This window comes from Danio rerio, chromosome 15, assembly GCF_049306965.1.
Source record: "Danio rerio strain Tuebingen ecotype United States chromosome 15, GRCz12tu, whole genome shotgun sequence".
In the NCBI taxonomy this organism is placed as follows: domain Eukaryota; kingdom Metazoa; phylum Chordata; class Actinopteri; order Cypriniformes; family Danionidae; genus Danio; species Danio rerio.
The window spans coordinates 51,217,501-51,237,500 of record NC_133190.1 but is presented as its reverse complement, the minus strand read 5'-3'; the positions used below and the strand labels follow the sequence as shown (position 1 = coordinate 51,237,500).

The following is a 20,000-nucleotide window of genomic DNA, read 5'->3' as shown; positions in this document are numbered from 1 at the left end:
TGCATGTACCGCGCCACCTGCTTGGCCAGTTCAGTTTTACCTGGACAAAACACACACACAGATCTCAAAAAGCATCTATAAACGCATCTGAAAGGGCACCAATCCTGCAGAAACGACTCTTATGTGGGGTTTAAAGCCAGCAGTGTGTGAATATCTCCAGCCTTTAATGCTGATCATGAGTGAACTGTGTTTGTTCTAATCAGACTTGATGCAGAATCACTTTGATTGACATTCTCCCTCTGTACGTGTCATCAGAGGAAAAGCCCCGCCCACTAGTGCCCATCTCTCCATCTCATTAGCATCTCCAGCAGCCCTGAGTGAGAAGCAGCCGTCTGTCCTTTAGCCATTAGAGTGTTTGAGCTGCTGAAGATGATGTCAGCATAGACTAAGAGGATTATAGATGTGGAGTTTTAGATGAACAGCGACAGGAGCAACATAGACTGACAGAAGCATCAACACACACTAACATCACGGCTGATTTCTGAATAGTTTAAATGCTCATCAGCCAATCAGAATCAAGCTTTCCTTAGACATATGGTATAATAATCAGTAATTCTAACACAAGGCGCAGTCGGGGAGAGAGATGAGTTTCCTCCCTCCATCATCATCATCATCATCATCATCTCTTGGCTCTTCTCCAGGGTAATGCAGTCGGAGAGAGTAAATATGGCTCTTATGAATTTTAATAAAGGCATATATGGTAAGTAGAGGGACTTGTTGAATATTGATGGTGTGTGATCAGACGTGCCGCAGGCGAGAGTACAAATCTCTCCACATTCATCAGAGAGCAGAAACAAACACTCAAAAACACAGTGCACTTACTAAGACCATCACTAATATAGTTATTCATAAGAGGTGATTAATCACAGCTCATTAACACACCGCTGATCTGCAGGACACTTTTCAGGTTTAAATATACAGATGAGACATTTAATGAAACGTGTAGCGATTTCTGTCTGAATATCTGAAAATTCTGTTAGATTTTTACATTGTTGGTATAATAATAATTATTATTATTATTATTTAGTATTTTAGAGTTTAGATTTAAATATTTTTATCATTACATAAATCACACGACTAAAGTAAATAAATGAATGAATTAATAAATAAATAAATGAATCAAAAATAAATAAATAAATGAATAAATAAATAAACTCATTAATAAAAATAAATAAATTAATTAATAAAAAAATAAAAGACTAAATAAATAAATAAATCTAAAAAAGTCAAAAAATTAATGACTAAATACATAATAAATAAATAAATGAATAAAAAATAAATACATAAATGAATGAATGAACAAATAAATGAATAAATAAATGAATAATAAATAAATAAATAAATGAGTAAACAAATGAATAAAATATAAATGAATGAATGAATAAATAAATAAATGAATAAAAATAAATAAATAAATGAGTAAATAAATGGATAAATAAATAAATAAATAAATAAAAGTAAATAAATAAATGAGTAAACAAATGAATAAAATATAAATGAATGAATGAATAAATAAATAAATGAATAAAAATAAATAAATAAATGAGTAAATAAATGGATAAATAAATAAATAAATGGATAAATAAATGCCTAAATAAATAAATAAATGAATAAAAGTAAATAAATAAATGAGTAAATAAATGGATAAATAAATAAACGACTAAATAAATGAATAAATGAATGACTAAACAAATAAACAAATGAATAAAAATAAATAAATAAATGAGTAAATAAATAAATGACTAAATAAATAAATAAACAAATTACTAAATAAATGAATTAATAAATGAATAAATTAATGACTAAATAATAAATAAATAAATGACTAAATAAATGAGTAAATAAATAAATAAATGAATGACTAAATAATAAATAAATAAATAAATGACTAAATAAATGAGTAAATAAATAAAAATATCAATGAATGACTAAATGTAACTAATGAAACGTGTAGCAATTTCCATCTAAATATCTAAAAATTCTGTTTGTTTTTTACATTGTTGGAATAATAATAATAATAATTATGATTATTATTAACAATATTATTTAATATTTTAGAGTTTAGATTTAAATCTTTTTATCATTGCATAAATGACACGACTAAATAAATAAATGAATGAATGAATGAATAAATAAACTAATAAATAAATGACTAAATAAATGACTCAATACTGTCAATTCAAAGAAACAATATATTTTAACCGGGATTTACAGTGCACCCAAAAAAGTACTGATAGCGCTTGACTTTTTTCACATTTGTTTATGTTCCAGTCTTATTCCAGAACGGATTAAATGGATTGATTTCCTCAACATTCTACACACAATCCCCCATAATGACAATGTGGAAAAAGAGTTTTAGAAAATGTTGCAGATTTATTAAGAATAAAAGACCTGATAAATCAGATGTACATCAGTGTTCTCAGGCTTTGGTGTGAAGCTCTAACTTGAGCTCAGGTTCATTCTGTCTCCACTGATCATTCTGGAGATGTTTCAGCAGCTTCACTGGAGTTCACCTGTGCTCAATTTAGCTGATGGACATGATCTGATTACGCTACACCTGTCTATATAAGAGCCCAGGGTTGACTGTGTATGTCAAAGCACAAACCAAGCATGAGGACAAAGGAATTGTCTGTAGACCTCCGAGACAGGGTTGTCTCCAGGCACAAGGCTGGGGAAGCTTACAGAAACATTTCTGCTGCTCTGAAAGCTCCAGTGAGCACAGCGGCCTCCATCATCCGTAAGTGGAAGATGTTTAACCAGCAGGAGTCTTGCTAGAGCTGGCCGGACATCTAAGCTGAGTGATCGAGGGAGAAGAGCCTCAGTCAGGTGATCCCAATGGTCACTCTGTCTGAGCTCCAGCGCTCTTCTGTGGAGAGAGGAGAACCTTACAGAAGGACAACCATCTGTGCAGCAATCCACCAATCAGGCATCTGTATGGTAGAGCGGCCAGACGGAAGACACTCCCCGCCTGGAGTTCACCATCTGAAGGACTCTCAGAGCATCAGAAACTAAACTCTCTGCTCTGATGAGACTCAAACTGAACTGTTTGGAGTGAACGCCAGGCGTTACGTTTGGAGAACAGCAGGCGGCGCTCATCAGCAGGCTAACAGCATCCCTACAGTGAAGCATGGTGGTGTTGGCATCATGCTGTGTGGATGTGTTTCAGCAGCAGGAGCTGGAAGACTAGTCAGGATAGAGGGAAAGATGAATGCAGCGATGTACAGAGACATCCTGAATGAAGACCTGCACAAGAGTGCTCTCCACCTCAGACTGGGGCGACGCTTCATCTTCCAGCAGGACAATGACCCAAAGCACACCGCCAGAATATCAATGAAGCAGCACAACAACAACTCGGGGAATGTCCTCGAGTGGCCCAGCCAGAGCCCAGACCTAAATCCTATTGAACATCTCTGGAGAGATCTGAAAATGGCTGTACACCATCACAACCCATCCAACCTGATAGAGCCTGAGAGGTGCTGCAAAGAGGAACGGGCCAAAACTCCCAAAGACAGCTGTGCAGAGCTCGAGCATCATATTCAACAAGACTTGAGGCTGTAATCACTGCCAAAGAGCATCAACAGAGTCTTGAGCAAAGCCTGAGAACACTGATGTACATCTGATAATACAGGTGTTTTATTCTTAATAAATCTGAACAATTTCTAAAACTCTGTTTTCACATTGTCATTATGGGGGATTGTGTGTAGAATGTTGATGAAATCAATCAATTCAATCCATTTTGGAATAATACTGGAACATAAAGACATTTGGAAAAAGTTAAGCACTATCAACACTTTCTGAATGAACTGTAATTTATTATTTTTATTTTATATATATATATATATATATATTAGGAAATGTTTAAACCTGTATTTATTATGTATTGATTAGTAGTTTAATATTTTTAGGGTGATTATTGTAACATAAGAATTATTAATGTGCATTGCAACTGTAAAATAAACCTAAAATATAAATACAAATATTGTATATTTAGAATATGTTTAGCCATGAATATAGCCAATGCTGATGATATGGCATCAAAAGATAAATAAATAAATGTTTAGTGTGTGTGATCAGAATGTAGACAGAATAAAAGTGTAAAAAGCTAAAATCCACATATAAACAGACGAAGTTTAATAAAATAAATATGTATTTTGTGTGTTTTCTCTGAACTGGTGTAAAAATAAGGTGTGTGTGCGTGTGTGTGTGTGTGTGTGTGTGTGTGTGTGTGTAAATAAAAACAGCAGTGAATAAACATCAGTCTGCTTTATCAGTGTTGAATAGAGAGACAGCAGACAGATGAGCAGTAAACACTAGTAGATCACCCAGAGGCCTGACACTCCACGTGTGTGTGTGTGTGTGTGTGTGTGTGTGTGTGTGCGTTCATCACATAATGACACATAAATGACAGAGCAGGAGAATAAACGCATCCATGAATACCATATTAGACTGTAAATCACTGCGGATTGAAGACTCTGCCTGGATGAGCAACACTACAATATTTACACTGTAGAAATGTGCTTCTTGTTTTTGTCTCTCATCCAGATATCTAAAAATTCTTACAACCCCAAATCTCAAACAGTTGGGACAGATTGAAAGCAGTGCTTTACAAAATTGACTTTGATTTGGTTTTCATTGCAGACAACATGAACACACGATATATCTGATGTTGTGTCTGCTCAGCTTCATCTCATCTGTAAATCTTCATCCTCTCCTGTCATTCAGACCCGCAACACACTCCGGAAACAGTGACCGGAGCAGAAATAAGGATGTGATCTGATGTGATGTCAACAGGTGATTGTAACTATGATTTGGTAAAGCAGCATCAAGAAAGCTCTAGTCCTTTAGGAGCAGAGACAGGCCGAGGATCGCCAGTTTGCCAACAAATATGAGAAAAAATGAGTGAGATGTGTGAACACAATGTTCCTCAGAGAAAGAGAGGAAGACATGAGGATATTCCACCTTCAACAGTGCAGAACAGCATTAAAGATTGAAGGAATCTGGAGGAGTTTCAGTGCGTAAAGGACAAGAGCGCAAGCCTATGCTGAACAACCGTGACCTCCGGTCCCTCAGGGGGCGCTGCATCAGGAATCCTCATTTATCTGTAAGCCAGATCAGCACATGGGCTCAGCACTACTGCGCTAAACCTTTGACAAGCACCACAATACAGAGTCACATCCACAAACGCCAGTCACAACTGTACTGTGCCAAGAGGAAGCCCTATGTTAACAGTGTCCAGAAGCACCATTGACCTCTCAGGGCTTGGAGGCGTCTGAGATGCACCATCACACAGTGTAAACATGTACTGTGCTCAGATGAAACAGTATTTTAGATATTTTTTGGGAGAAATGGACGTTGTGTGCTCCAGACCAAAGAAGAAAAGGATCATCCAGACTGTTACCAAAAACTAGGATCTGTCATCTGCAGTGTGAAAGCGAACCGCACCAAGAGCAAAGAGCAACACTGTAACAATCTTAATCCCTGTTTCAGAACGACCCTAATGCTGCGTTCACACCAGACGCAGAACGCGCGTCAAGCGCGAGTGATTTACATGTTAAGTCAATGCAAACGCGCGAATAGACATGCGTTACGCACGAATGGCGTGGCGCGAATGACGAGAATTGCGCGGTGCGCATGGCGTGAATGGCGTGGCGCGAATTGAGTGTTCTGCGCGTTTGACATGCTTAATGCGCGTTTCGCGCGAATCACTCGAGTTCGAAAATCTGAACTTTAGTGGACATTCGCGCCGCGTTAAACAATCAAGAGCTTGCTTTTGTGGGGCGTGATTGTGACGTATCGCCTGTTGTCGGTGACCCAGGGGAAATCCTCCAGCAGACACCGACAAGAAGTTCATCAAACTGGGCTGGGCTCAGTCAGAAGCACCGCTGAAAGCCTCCATCATCCAGGTTCAGTTTCTGGAGGAGTCTATGAGCTCACAGAGCTGGATGCACCTCTGAAAGGATGTAGTGGACTCAGACACGGCTCTAAACGTATTTCTTCATAAAATCCATGTTCGCCATTTAGCTATGAAGCTAGATTCACCGAGCTGACAGAAGCCCTGCTCATCACGTGAATCCGCGTCTGTTCTGAAGTGAATTTGACGCGCGAATGGCGTGGGGTTTGATGCGCGAATGAAACGAGTAACCTCAAATGTTCACGCGCTATTTACGCGGGAATAGCGCGCTTGATCCACGCGTTCCGCGTCTGGTGTGAACACAGCATTAGATTATTTTGATTCCCCATTGGCAGATTATTTAGCTTGTTTTAAAGTGCATTTATTATGCGAAATATCACCTTTATACCTGGATATTATATCCAGCCTCTGATAATAAAAGTGTGAGGTTTGGTGTGTGTAACACTTGCACATGAAAAGGAACAATAGTAAAATATATATACAGTTGAAGTCAGAATTCCTGTTTATTTTTCCCTAATTTCTGTTTATTGGAGAGCAGATTTCACCAACACATTTCTGCACATAATAGTGTTAATAACTCATCTCTAATAACGGATTTATTTTATCTTTGTCATGATGACAGTAAATAATATTAAACTAGATATTCTTCAAGACACTTCTATACAGCTTAAAGTGACATGTAAAGGCTTCACTAGGGTAATTAGGGTAACTAGGCAGGTTAGGGTAATTCGGCAAGTCATTGTATAATGATGGTTTGTTCTGGAGACTGTCAAAAATAATATATAGCTTAAGGGGGCTAATAATATAGAGCTTAAAATGGTGTTTAAAAAATTAAAAACTGCCTTTATTCTAGCCGAAATAAAACAATTAAGACTTTCTCCAGAAGAACAAATATTATCAGACATGCTGTGAACATTTCCTCAATCTGTTCAACATCATTTGGGAAATATTTCAAAAAGAAAACAAAATTCAAAGGGGGCGAAAAATTCTGACTTTAACTGTATATAACATATATAAAAATAAGAATTAAAACTTGCTTGCAGTGTACGCTGTGAAAAAAGGGTTGTAATAACCTCAAATGTAATAAAATAAAGAGGTCTGGATGACTTTAAACATAAACAAGAGGATTTATTAATGTTACCGATTCCGGACGAGCCCAGAAAGAGGAAGACGAGCGGATGCTCTTCATCATACCAGCCGTTCTCCTTCCTCCTGATGGCTGAAAAACAGAAAAACAGACCATAATCAACAGACAGATGAAAGCAGATACAGCAGAGACAAAGAGTGAGGGAGCGAGGGATGAAGACGGAGAGACAGACAGACGGACGGATGGAGGGTGAGACGGCTCTCTCTGCACCATTAGACACACGCTAATTTCATTACGCTGCTGCAACACTGGAGCAACCAAATCAGGTTAGCATAGATCCAGCAGAGACGCGGGACGATAACACACACTCGCCATGGCAACCGTCCTGCGAGCGAGCGTGTGCGTGTGTGTGTGGTGTCAGAGATCGCCAGACGTCATTACTGCTGGTTTGTGTTTTTAAGAACTCTTTTCTAACGTTGATAAAACGTTATTTCAGTACATGCTCTATATAGTGAGAGCACTTTATAACGAAAAAAACCCACTGTTATATAAATGTTAAGATTTTATTGTGGCTAACAGTATGGAAACGTTACATTAAAATGTTCTTTTAACGTTCTTATTGAAACAAGTTATTTTTATAACATTAAAAAAACATTTTAACAGTATAAACATGTTAGGAAAGATTTCCATTTTATTCTAAAAACATTACAGAAATGTTGCGTATGAATGTTCTCTGAACGCTCACAATGTGAATAAATGTTTTCTTTAGATTATGTAAATGTTAAGAAAGCATTTCATGTTACTGTGCGGCAATCCTTATTAAAAACGTTACTCATAAACGCTGATTTTTATAATGTTAAAAATCGTTCTTGCGTTACAAGTTAAGGAAGATTTTTTTTTTTAGGTTTTTATTAGCTTTTAGGTTATATAAATATTAAGAAAGCATTAAATTTTGTTGGTATGTTTATTTATTTCTTTATTATTATTAAAAAAAAAAAAAAAAAAAAAAAAAGAAAGCATTAAATTTTATTGCTTGGCAAATGTTATAAAAACGTTACTTTTAAATGTTCTTTCAACGATCTTAACGAAACAATAACAGCTACTTTTATAACGTTTACAAAACGCTTTTTTTAACGTTTTTTACATGTTAAGGAAGATTTCATTTTATTCTAAAAACATTACAGAAATGTTGCGGAGAATGTTCTCTGAACGCTCACAATGTGAATAAATGTTTTCTTTAGGTTATGTAAATGTTAAGAAAGCATTTCATGTTACTGTGCGGCAATCCTTATAAAAACGTTACTCATGAACGCTTATTTTTATAATGTTAAAAATCGTTCTTGCGTTACAAGTTAAGGAAGATTTTTTTTTTAGGTTTTTATTAGCTTTTAGGTTATAAAAATATTAAGAAAGCATTAAATTTTATTGCTTGGCAAATGTTATAAAAACGTTACTTTTAAATGTTCTTTCAACGATCTTAATAAAACAGCTACTTTTATAACGTTTACAAAACGCTTTTTTACATTTTAAGGAAGAATTAATTTTATTCTAGAAACATTACAGAAATGTTGCATATGAATGTTCTTTGAACGCTCACAATGTGAATAAATGTTTTTTTTAGGTTATATAAATGTTAAGAAAGCGTTTAATTTTATTGTGCCGCAAACATTATTAAAAACGTTACTCATGAATGCTTTCTGAACATTGATGTTGAAACAATAACACTTATTTTATAATGTTAATAAGTGTTTTTATGTTATATACTAGTTAAGGAAGCCTTCCGCTTTATTCTGAAAATATTATGGTAACGTTAATTATAAAATGCGCTTTATTGAAACAACATTTAGTTTTATAACAAAATCAATAAACGTTATGTTTGTGTTATATAAATGTAATAAAGCGTTTAATTTCAACGTTTGGAAAAATTGATGGAGACGTTACTTTTAAATATTGCTTAATATTTTAAGTATTTCAATAATATTTTAAATATTATTGAAACAATAACAATAACAAGATTTTTATTAGTTTTTAAGTTACATAAATGTTAAAGTGTTTAATTTGACTGTACGGCAAATGTTATGGAAACGTTACTATTGAATATTCTTTCAACAATCTAAATGAAACAGTAACACTGATTTTAATAACATTAACGAAACGCTTTTTTTAATGTTATACACATGTTACGGAAGATTTCAATTTATTCTAATAACATTACAGATATTTACAAATTTTCTTTAAGCGTTCACAAAATGAGTAAATGATTTTTTAGGTTATATAAATGTTAGGAAAGCATTTCAATGCACTGTGCTGAAACATTATGGAAATGTGAACGTTCCTGGAGAAACAATAACACTTATTTCTATAATTTTAATAAACGTTTTTTTACATGTTAAAAAAGCCTTCCACTTTATTTTAAAAATATTATGAAAACATTACTTCACTGAAACAACGTTTAGTTTTACAAAATTTAAAAACGTTATTTTTAGGTTACATAAATGTTAAGAATCAATTTTTAATTTTACTGTTTGGCAAACATTATGGAAATGTTACTTTAAAATGTTCTTATTGAAACAACGACACTTATATTTCAAAAAACATTATATTTGTTTAAAAACGTTTTATTAACGTTAAATACGTCAATGAAGCTTTCCATTCTTTTCTAAATTTAAACATTCTAACTGAAACAATAGTAATATTTAAAATGCTGATAAATTTTTATTTTAAATCAAAATTCATTCATTACCTATAAATGTTTTTTGAATGTAGTTATTGAAACTGTGACAGAAATTATTATGTTTTTTAGGTTATGTGAACGTTAAGGGAGTGTTTCATTTTAATGTTCGGCAAACATTATAGAAACGTTACTATTGAATGCTCTCTGAACGTTCTTATAGAAACAACATCTATTTTACGATATAAAATAACCTGTTTTTTGATCATAAAATTGTTAAGAAAACATGACATTTCGTCTTCTTGCAAACAAAGTAAACATCAAATTTAAATGTTCCTTATACGTTCACATTGAAACATTTATAAAACGTTAGATGTTAAACGTAAATCAATTCAAAGGTTTCAGGACAAAACAAAAAAAGGATGAATAAATGCTGTTTTGGAAACATCTTATAATAAATACACTATTAAATAGCAGACGAAATTAAGGAAATGCTCAGTTAATGTTAGGAAAACGTTTGATCATAACGTTGATAAAACCCTGAAAGAATGATAGATGAAGTTTACCACACAATGCCTAATACACATGCTGTCCTTGTGGAGGCAGAACGTTTCAAAGGCATCAGGACGACTCACACACACATGCACACACACACGCACGCACACGCACAAACACACACTCACGCGCACACTCCCACGCACACACACATCTTTATTTATTCTTATCAGCCAATTAGATTTAACCACATAACACACACACACACACACACACACACACACACACTTGATTACTTTTACACAACACACACAGCAACAAAAACGAGCACAATCATTTTTCATACATGATAAACGACAAACATCATCAAATCATAAGATGATGACTGTACTGTTCAAATGACACACAATAAGCGGACGTGTGTTTAAATGACACGCTTCACATTTGCTTCACAAACACACACACACACACTCTTTCTTTCTCTCTCTCTCTCTCTTACACACATGCACACACTTAACTGTTAAATTGTCCTAAAATGTTGATTGTTAAATGTAAAATAATGTGTAAATGAATAATATGATATGAATGAGTTGATATATTGAATAATAATGAGATATATTGAATAATATGACTTATTATTTATAATTTTATTTAATTATAACATGTATATATCTTTTTTTTTACTACTACTATTGTTTACGGTGTTTTTTTATTAAATACATATGTTCTTTAATTTTTATCTAGCTTTATAACTGCTTTGGCAATACATTTGTACAATTATCATGCCAATAAAGCAATTATTGAACTGAATTGACACACACACACTTTCTCTCTCACACACACACACACACACACACTTTCTCTCTCTCACACACACACACTTGAACGCACACACACACACACACTTACACTTTCTCTCTTTCACACACACACACTTGAACGCGCACACATACACACACACACACACACACACATTTTCTCTCTCTCACGCACACACAGTGATGTATGTGTATGGTGATGCTCTCGGTGTCTCGGGACGGACGACTGTAATGACATTAGTGAAGAAAATCACCACCAATAACCTTTAGACCCTCAGAGAAAATGTGTGTGTGTGTGTGTGTGTGAGAGAGAGAGAGAGAGAGAGAGAGAGAGAAAGAAAGTATGTGTGAGAGAGAGAGAGAGAGAGAGTGTGTGTGTGAGACTATTAAGCATTTTAGGAGAGTTTAAAAGCACAATAAATGATGATACTCAAAGCTTTATCAAAGATGATTTGTAATTACTAATCGAGTGAAGACTCTCGAGTGATGTACTGCATCTGATCATGCAGCGTCTGTGTGTGAAGACTGCACGACTGCTCAGAAAACCACTCAGCTCTGTGTACGTCATGTCTGTCTTTGCTCTGTTGTATTTATCTGCGCTTGTCATCGTTTATTACATGTGAATCAGCCTAATCAATCATTCATTCATCTTACATCGGCTTAGTCTCTATTTCAGGGGTCGCCACAGCGGAATGAACCACCAACTAATCCAGCATATGTTTTACACAGCGGATGCCCTTCTAGCTGCAACCCAGTATGTGGGAAACACCCAAACACACTCCTTCTCTCTCTCTCTCTCTCACACACACACTCATACACTACGGCCAGTGTAGTTGATCAGTTCCCCTATAGCACATGTGTTTGGACTGTGGGGGAAGCCGGAGCACCCGGAGGAAACCCACACCAACACGGGGAGAACATGCAAACTCCACACAGAAACAACCACTGACCCAGCCGAGACTCGAACCAGAGCCCTTCTTGATCAGAACAGAATCAGTGCACACATGCAGCTCCTGAAACACACACACACACACACACACACACACGTGTCTCTCTCTGTGTCTCTGGCTGATGTATTCACTATATCAGCTCTCGCAGATCAATAACGCTGGTTTTATCACAGTGCTGATGGGATCCAATTGCTTTCGGGACAATTTGCCACAGCAATAACTGTCCATTTATCAAATCAGAGGCAGAGATCGGCCTCAGCCAAGCGTCGCTGTTTCCTCTGCTGTCTCTCTGCATCTGAGATGAGCTGCTCACGGCTGATGGACACCACGATGCCAGAGACACCAGCGAACACACTCACAGAGGAGCAGCAGCTCTGAAAACACCAGCAACACACAAACATGGACTTAGCAACTCCTTAGCAACCTGCTCAAACACTGCCTAGCAACTGCTTAGCAACACCATAACGAACTGCTGAAATACTGTATAGCAACTGCAGAGCAATATCTTAGCAACCTGCTCAAACACTGCCTAGCAACACCCTAGAAACCTGCTGAATCACTGCATAGCAGTGCCTTAGCAACCTGCTCAAACACTGCATAGCAACACCTTAGCAACCTGCTGAAATGCTGCATAGCAACTACATAGCAACTGTCTAGGCAATCTGGTCAAACACTGCATAGTAACTGCCTAGCAACATCATGAAAAACTGCTCAAACATGGCATAGCAACTGCATAGCAATGCCTTAGCAACATCCTGAAACACTGTATAGTAACTCCTTAGCAACCTGTTGAAACACTGCATAGCAACTGCTTAGCAATGCCTTAGCAACCTGCTGAAACACTGCATAGCAACTGCCTAGAAACTCCTTAGCAACCTGCTGAAACTCCTTAGCAACCTGCTGTAGCACTGCATAGCAACTCCTTAGTGACCTGCTAAAACACTGCATAGCAACAACCTAGAAACTCCTTAGCAACGTGCTAAATCTCTTTAGGGCATCTTCATAAGCAACACTAGCAAAACCTTAAAAACCAGCTTAAACACTTCATAGCAACTGTAAGACAACACTATAGCAACTGCATAGCAACCTGCTAAAATGCTGCAGTGATAAAAATAACATTACAAGAAAATGCAAACATCCATTCTCCTTCAGCTTGATCTCTTTATTCATCAGGGGTCGCCACAGCGGAATGAACCACCAACTATTCCAGCAAATGTTTTACAAAGTTTTACATGTCCTTCTAGCCACAACTCAGTACTGGGCAACACCCATACACACTCATTCACACACTCATTCACACACACACACACACACTCGCACACACACACACACACACACACACACACACACACACACACACACACACACACACACACACACACACACACACACTACGGCCAGTGTAGTTGATCAGTTCCCCTATAGCGCATGTGTTTGGACTGTGGGGGAAACCGGAGCACCCGGAGGAAACCCACGCCAACACGGGGAGAACATGCAAACTCCACACAGAAACACCAACTGACCCAGCCGAGACTCAAACCAGAGACCTTCTTGCTGTGAGGCCACAGTGCGACACCACTGAGCCACCGTGCCGCCCAATTGCAAACATACTGAACATATTTTAGTTCAACCCACAATAAACAAGCGCGGTGAGCTTCACAGTGTTCAGGACAATGCAGGAAGATCAAATTTAAGTAAAAGAAACATAAATTATTCTGACATCCACTACACAACATCCATTATCAACGTCAAGCTCAGATGATGCATGCTTTTCTTGCTGGACATTAATTGCATTATATAAATTGCTTTGGAAAACAAGTCGCAGTGTAGAGCATAAAAAATGACTTACATCCTGAAAATATGATGTGTGTGTACATACATATATATATATATATAATTAAATATAATCCCATTATAAGTTAATATAAGTAGCAACTATAAATACCGGCCACTTTATTAGGTACACTTTACTAGTACCGGGTCGGACTTCTTTTGCCTTCAGATCTGCTTAATCCTTGGTGTCAGAGATTCAACAAGCTACTGGAAATATTCCTCAGAGATTTTGCTCCATATTGTCATGATAGCATCACACAGTTGCTGCAGATTTGTGGGCTGCACATCCATGATGCCAATCTCCCGTTCCACCACATCCCAAAGCTGCTCTATTGGATTGAGCTCTGGTGACTGTGAAGGCCATTTGAGTACAGTGAACTCATCGTCATGTTCAAGAAAGCAGTCTGAGATGATTGAGCTTTATGACATGCTGCGTTATCCTGCTGGAAGTAGCCATCAGAAGATGGAGACACTGTGCTCATAAAGGGATGGACATGGTCAGCAGCAATACTCAGGTAGGCTGTGGCGTTGATGCTCAATTGGTACTAATGGACCCAAAGAAAATCTCCCCCACACCATTACACCACCACCACCAGCCTGAACCGCTGATACAAGGCAGGATGATCCATGCTTTCATGTTGTCTGAGCCGAGCATCCGAATGTGTCAGCAGAAATGGAGACTCATCAGAGCAGCAACGTTTCTCCAATCTTCTATTGTCCAGTTTTGGTGAGCCTGTGTGAATTGAGAGTCTTAAATCCCCTTTCTTCCCCATTCTGATGCTCGCTTTGAACTGCAGCAGATCCTCTTGACCATGTCTACATGCTGAAATGCAGTGAGCTGCTGCCATGTGATTGGCTGATTAGAGATTTGCATGAACGAGCAGTTGGACAGGTGTATCTAATAAAGTGGCCAGTGAGTGTATATATGCACTTTTAACACAGAAACACACGTACACGCACACACACAGAGACAGACACACACATACATACAGAAACAGACAAACATACAGAGAGACAGAGACACACACACACACACACACACACACACACACACACACACACGCACACACACGCACACACAAATACACTAGTGCAAAACCTTGCCAATCGATTAAACAAACAGTCTGTGTGTGTGTGTGTGTGTGTGTGTGTGTGTGTGTGTGTGTGCATGCTCAGTATTTATTAGAGGCGTCTGTTATTGTGTTTTAACTCATATCTGTCTCTCTGTCTGTCCTGGGACTCGTATAGCGGCCACACACACACACACACACACACACACACACAAACACACACACACACAAACACACACACACACACACACAAACACACACACGCAGACAAGAGAGAAAAATCAAAGCAAATAAATGAAGAATGAGAACTAGAGAGAGTCAACTGTGCTGCAGGAAACAGAACGACGCAGGAAGTGATGGAGAGACGGAGACAGCGGCAGGAAGATGCATAATTAAGTTATAAAGCATCTTTGGCTGCAGATGAAACTCAGCAGCAGCTGCGTCACACACACATACACACACACACACACACACACATATACACATTTGCTCATCAATTAACCTCTGCTTCCACAAACACACTCAGACACACACACACTCAGACACACACACACTCACAGACACACACACACTCACAGACACACACTCAGACACACACTCAGACACACACTCAGACACACACTCAGACACACACTCAGAGACACACTCAGAGACACACTCAGAGACACACTCAGAGACACACTCAGAGACACACACACACACACACACACACACACACAACCACACACTCTTTCTTTGATCTCAGACATTCAGTCCAAAAAGAGCATTAGCTAAAATAAGGATGACAGACACTCGCCGCTGGACCAAGATGCACTAGGGTGTGTGTGCGTGTACCTGATGCCACAGTATTAATGGCTCCTTCCTGTCCGATGATGTGCTCCTTCAGTCGACGCTCCAGTGGAAACTTCCTCCTCTCTTCAGCCTCACGCTTACGCTGCGCCTCCGCAAACTACAGACACACAAAACAACAGTTATAAACTACTGACACACAAAACAACAGTAATAAACTACTGACACACAGTAAACTGCAGTAATAAACTACTGACACACAGTAAACTGCAGTAATAAACTACTGACACACAGTAAACTACAGTAATAAACTACAGACACACAAAACAACAGTTATAAACTACTGACACACAGTAAACAACAGTAATAAACTACTGACACACAGTAAACAACAGTAATAAACTACTGACACACAGTAAACTACAGTAATAAACTACTGACACACAGTAAACTGCAGTAATAAACTACTGACACACAGTAAACTGCAGTAATAAACTACTGACACACAGTAAACAACAGTAATAAACTACTGACACACAGTAAACAACAGTAATAAACTACTGACACACAGTAAACTGCAGTAATAAACTACTGACACACAGTAAACTACAGTAATAAACTACTGACACACAGTAAACAACAGTAATAAACTACTGACACACAGTAAACAACAGTAATAAACTACTGACACAGTAAACTACAGTAATAAACTACTGACACACAGTAAACAACAGTAATAAACTACTGACACACAGTAAACTGCAGTAATAAACTACTGACACAGTAAACTACAGTAATAAACTACTGACACACAGTAAACAACAGTAATAAACTACTGACACACAGTAAACTGCAGTAATAAACTACTGACACACAAAACAACAGTTATAAACTACTGACACACAGTAAACAACAGTAATAAACTACTGACACACAGTAAACTGCAGTAATAAACTACTGACACACAGTAAACTGCAGTAATAAACTACTGACACACAGTAAACAACAGTAATAAACTACTGACACACAGTAAACTACAGTAATAAACTACAGACACACAAAACAACAGTTATAAACTACTGACACACAGTAAACAACAGTAATAAACTACTGACACACAGTAAACTGCAGTAATAAACTACTGACACACAGTAAACAACAGTAATAAACTACTGACACACAGTAAACTGCAGTAATAAACTACTGACACACAGTAAACTGCAGTAATAAACTACTGACACACAGTAAACAACAGTAATAAACTACTGACACAGTAAACTACAGTAATAAACTACTGACACACAGTAAACAACAGTAATAAACTACTGACACACAGTAAACTGCAGTAATAAACTACTGACACACAAAACAACAGTTATAAACTACTGACACACAGTAAACTGCAGTAATAAACTACTGACACACAGTAAACTGCAGTAATAAACTACTGACACACAGTAAACAACAGTAATAAACTACTGACACACAGTAAACAACAGTAATAAACTACTGACACACAGTAAACAACAGTAATAAACTACTGACACACAGTAAACTACAGTAATAAACTACTGACACACAGTAAACAACAGTAATAAACTACTGACACACAGTAAACAACAGTAATAAACTACTGACACACAGTAAACTGCAGTAATAAACTACTGACACACAGTAAACAACAGTAATAAACTACTGACACACAGTAAACTGCAGTAATAAACTACTGACACACAGTAAACTACAGTAATAAACTACTGACACACAGTAAACAACAGCAATAAACTACTGACACACAGTAAACTACAGCAATAAACTACTGACACACAGTAAACTACAGTAATAAACTACTGACACACAGTAAACTACAGTAATAAACTACTGACACACAGTAAACAACAGCAATAAACTACTGACACACAGTAAACTACAGCAATAAACTACTGACACACAGTAAACAACAGCAATAAACTACTGACACACAGTAAACTACAGTAATAAACTACTGACACACAGTAAACTACAGTAATAAACTACTGACACACAGTAAACTACAGTAATAAACTACTGACATACAGTAAACTACAGTAATAAACTACTGACACAGAGTAAACAACAGTAATAAACTACTGACACAGAGTAAACAACAGCAATAAACTACTGACACACAGTAAACTACAGCAATAAACTACTGACACACAGTAAACTACAGCAATAAACTACTGACACACAGTAAACTACAGCAATAAACTACTGACACACAGTAAACAACAGCAATAAACTACTGACACACAGTAAACTACAGCAATAAACTACTGACACACAGTAAACTACAGCAATAAACTACTGACACACAGTAAACTACAGTAATAAACTACTGACACACAGTAAACTACAGTAATAAACTACTGACACACAGTAAACAACAGTAATAAACTACTGACACACAGTAAACAACAGTAATAAACTACTGACACACAGTAAACTACAGTAATACACTACTGACACACAGTAAACAACAGTAATAAACTACTGACACACAGTAAACTACAGTAATAAACTACTGACACACAGTAAACAACAGTAATAAACTACTGACACACAGTAAACAACAGTAATAAACTACTGACACACAGTAAACAACAGTAATAAACTACTGACTCAGTAAACTACAGTAATAAACTACTGACACACAGTAAACAACAGTAATAAACTACTGACACACAGTAAACAACAGTAATAAACTACTGACACACAGTAAACAACAGTAATAAACTACTGACACACAGTAAACAACAGCAATAAACTACTGACACACAGTAAACAACAGTAATAAACTACTGACACACAGTAAACAACAGTTATAAACTACTGACACACAGTAAACAACAGTTATAAACTACTGACACACAGTAAACAACAGTTATAAACTACTGACACACAGTAAACAACAGTAATAAACTACTGACACACAGTAAACAACAGTAATAAACTACTGACACACAGTAAACAACAGTTATAAACTACTGACACACAGTAAACAACAGTAATAAACTACTGACACACAGTAAACAACAGTAATAAACTACTGACACACAGTAAACTACAGTAATAAACTACTGACACACAGTAAACAACAGTTATAAACTACTGACACACAGTAAACAACAGTAATAAACTACTGACACACAGTAAACAGCAGTAATAAACTACTGACACACAGTAAACAACAGTAATAAACTACTGACACACAGTAAACAACAGTAATAAACTACTGACACACAGTAAACTACAGTAATAAACTACTGACACACAGTAAACAACAGTAATAAACTACTGACACACAGTAAACAACAGTAATAAACTACTGACACACAGAGTGACATTCATTTATTCATTTTCCTTCTGCTTAGTCCCTTTGATAATCTGGTGTCGCCACAGCGGAATGAACCGCTAACTATTGCAGCATATTTTTTACTTACAGCCGCAACTCAGTACTGGGAAACTTCCAACATGTAGAGAACATGCAAACTCCACACAGAAACGCCAAATGACCCAGCCGAGGCTTGAACCAAAGACTTTCTTGTTGTGAGGCCACCGTGATGCCCTTTTAAAAGAAATGAGTAGCAATATTTGCTATATCTTAATATGCATCTTTGAATGGAAACACGGCTATTGCCTGAGCGTTATCTGTGCTGTCAACAGTCGACACCTGATCAGCAGGTGTGTGTGTGTGTGTGTGTGTGTGCGCGTAAACAGTGATACAGGATACTGACAGCTTCACCTGCAGCTCATTAACCCTCCAGTAGGATTAGTGTAGATTACGGCTGTAATCCAGAGCCAATGAGGAGATTACAGCAAGATAAACACACACACAAACACACACACACACACACACACACACACACACACACACACACACACCTGCTGATCTGCTCTCTGCTTAAGCTAAACACTGTTAAGCACTATTACTCAGAATATTTACAGTAATCACGTTCCTTTATGAGTTACTTTCTTCTGTTGAACACAAAAGAAGATACTTTGAAGAATGCTGAAAACCTGTAACCATTGACTTTTCATACGATCTGTTTTTCCTATTATGGATGTCTATGGTTACAGTAACATCTTCTGTGTTTAACGGGGAAAAAAGAAACTAAGGAAGGTTTATAAACAGTTAAGGGGAAGTTTAAGCTGAGTTTAAGATGAAGCTTTTATTTGTGGGCATTTAAAAAAACTGGCAAGTTTTATTTGTTATTGGAGCTTTAGTTTTTCTTTTTTTGTGCCGTAAAAGATTAATTGTGCTTAATCACAAATAAAACGGTGTATTTTGACATGATTTACAGTAGGTGTGTGTACCGTGATTATTTACTATGCAG

At 36.9% G+C, this 20,000-nt stretch overlaps 1 protein-coding gene across 2 annotated transcripts in view; it reads right to left on the bottom strand.

Annotated features, from left to right (window-relative positions):
* clpb (ClpB family mitochondrial disaggregase) overlaps positions 1-20,000 on the bottom strand; it is a 66,296-nt gene that overhangs the window by 10,940 nt on the left and 35,356 nt on the right. The window contains exons 7-9 of one of the 2 annotated variants that reach the window (XM_009292000.5): positions 15,670-15,784; positions 7,053-7,130; positions 1-40 (exon numbers count right to left, since the gene is read on the bottom strand). The exon at positions 1-40 is cut by the window's left edge and continues 16 nt beyond it. In XM_009292000.5, the coding sequence (XP_009290275.3) occupies positions 1-40; positions 7,053-7,130; positions 15,670-15,784 (233 nt within the window). Of the gene's footprint in view, positions 41-7,052; positions 7,131-7,230; positions 7,388-15,669; positions 15,785-20,000 lie in introns of those variants that run through there. The other variant, XM_073924147.1, reaches the window with a different exon arrangement.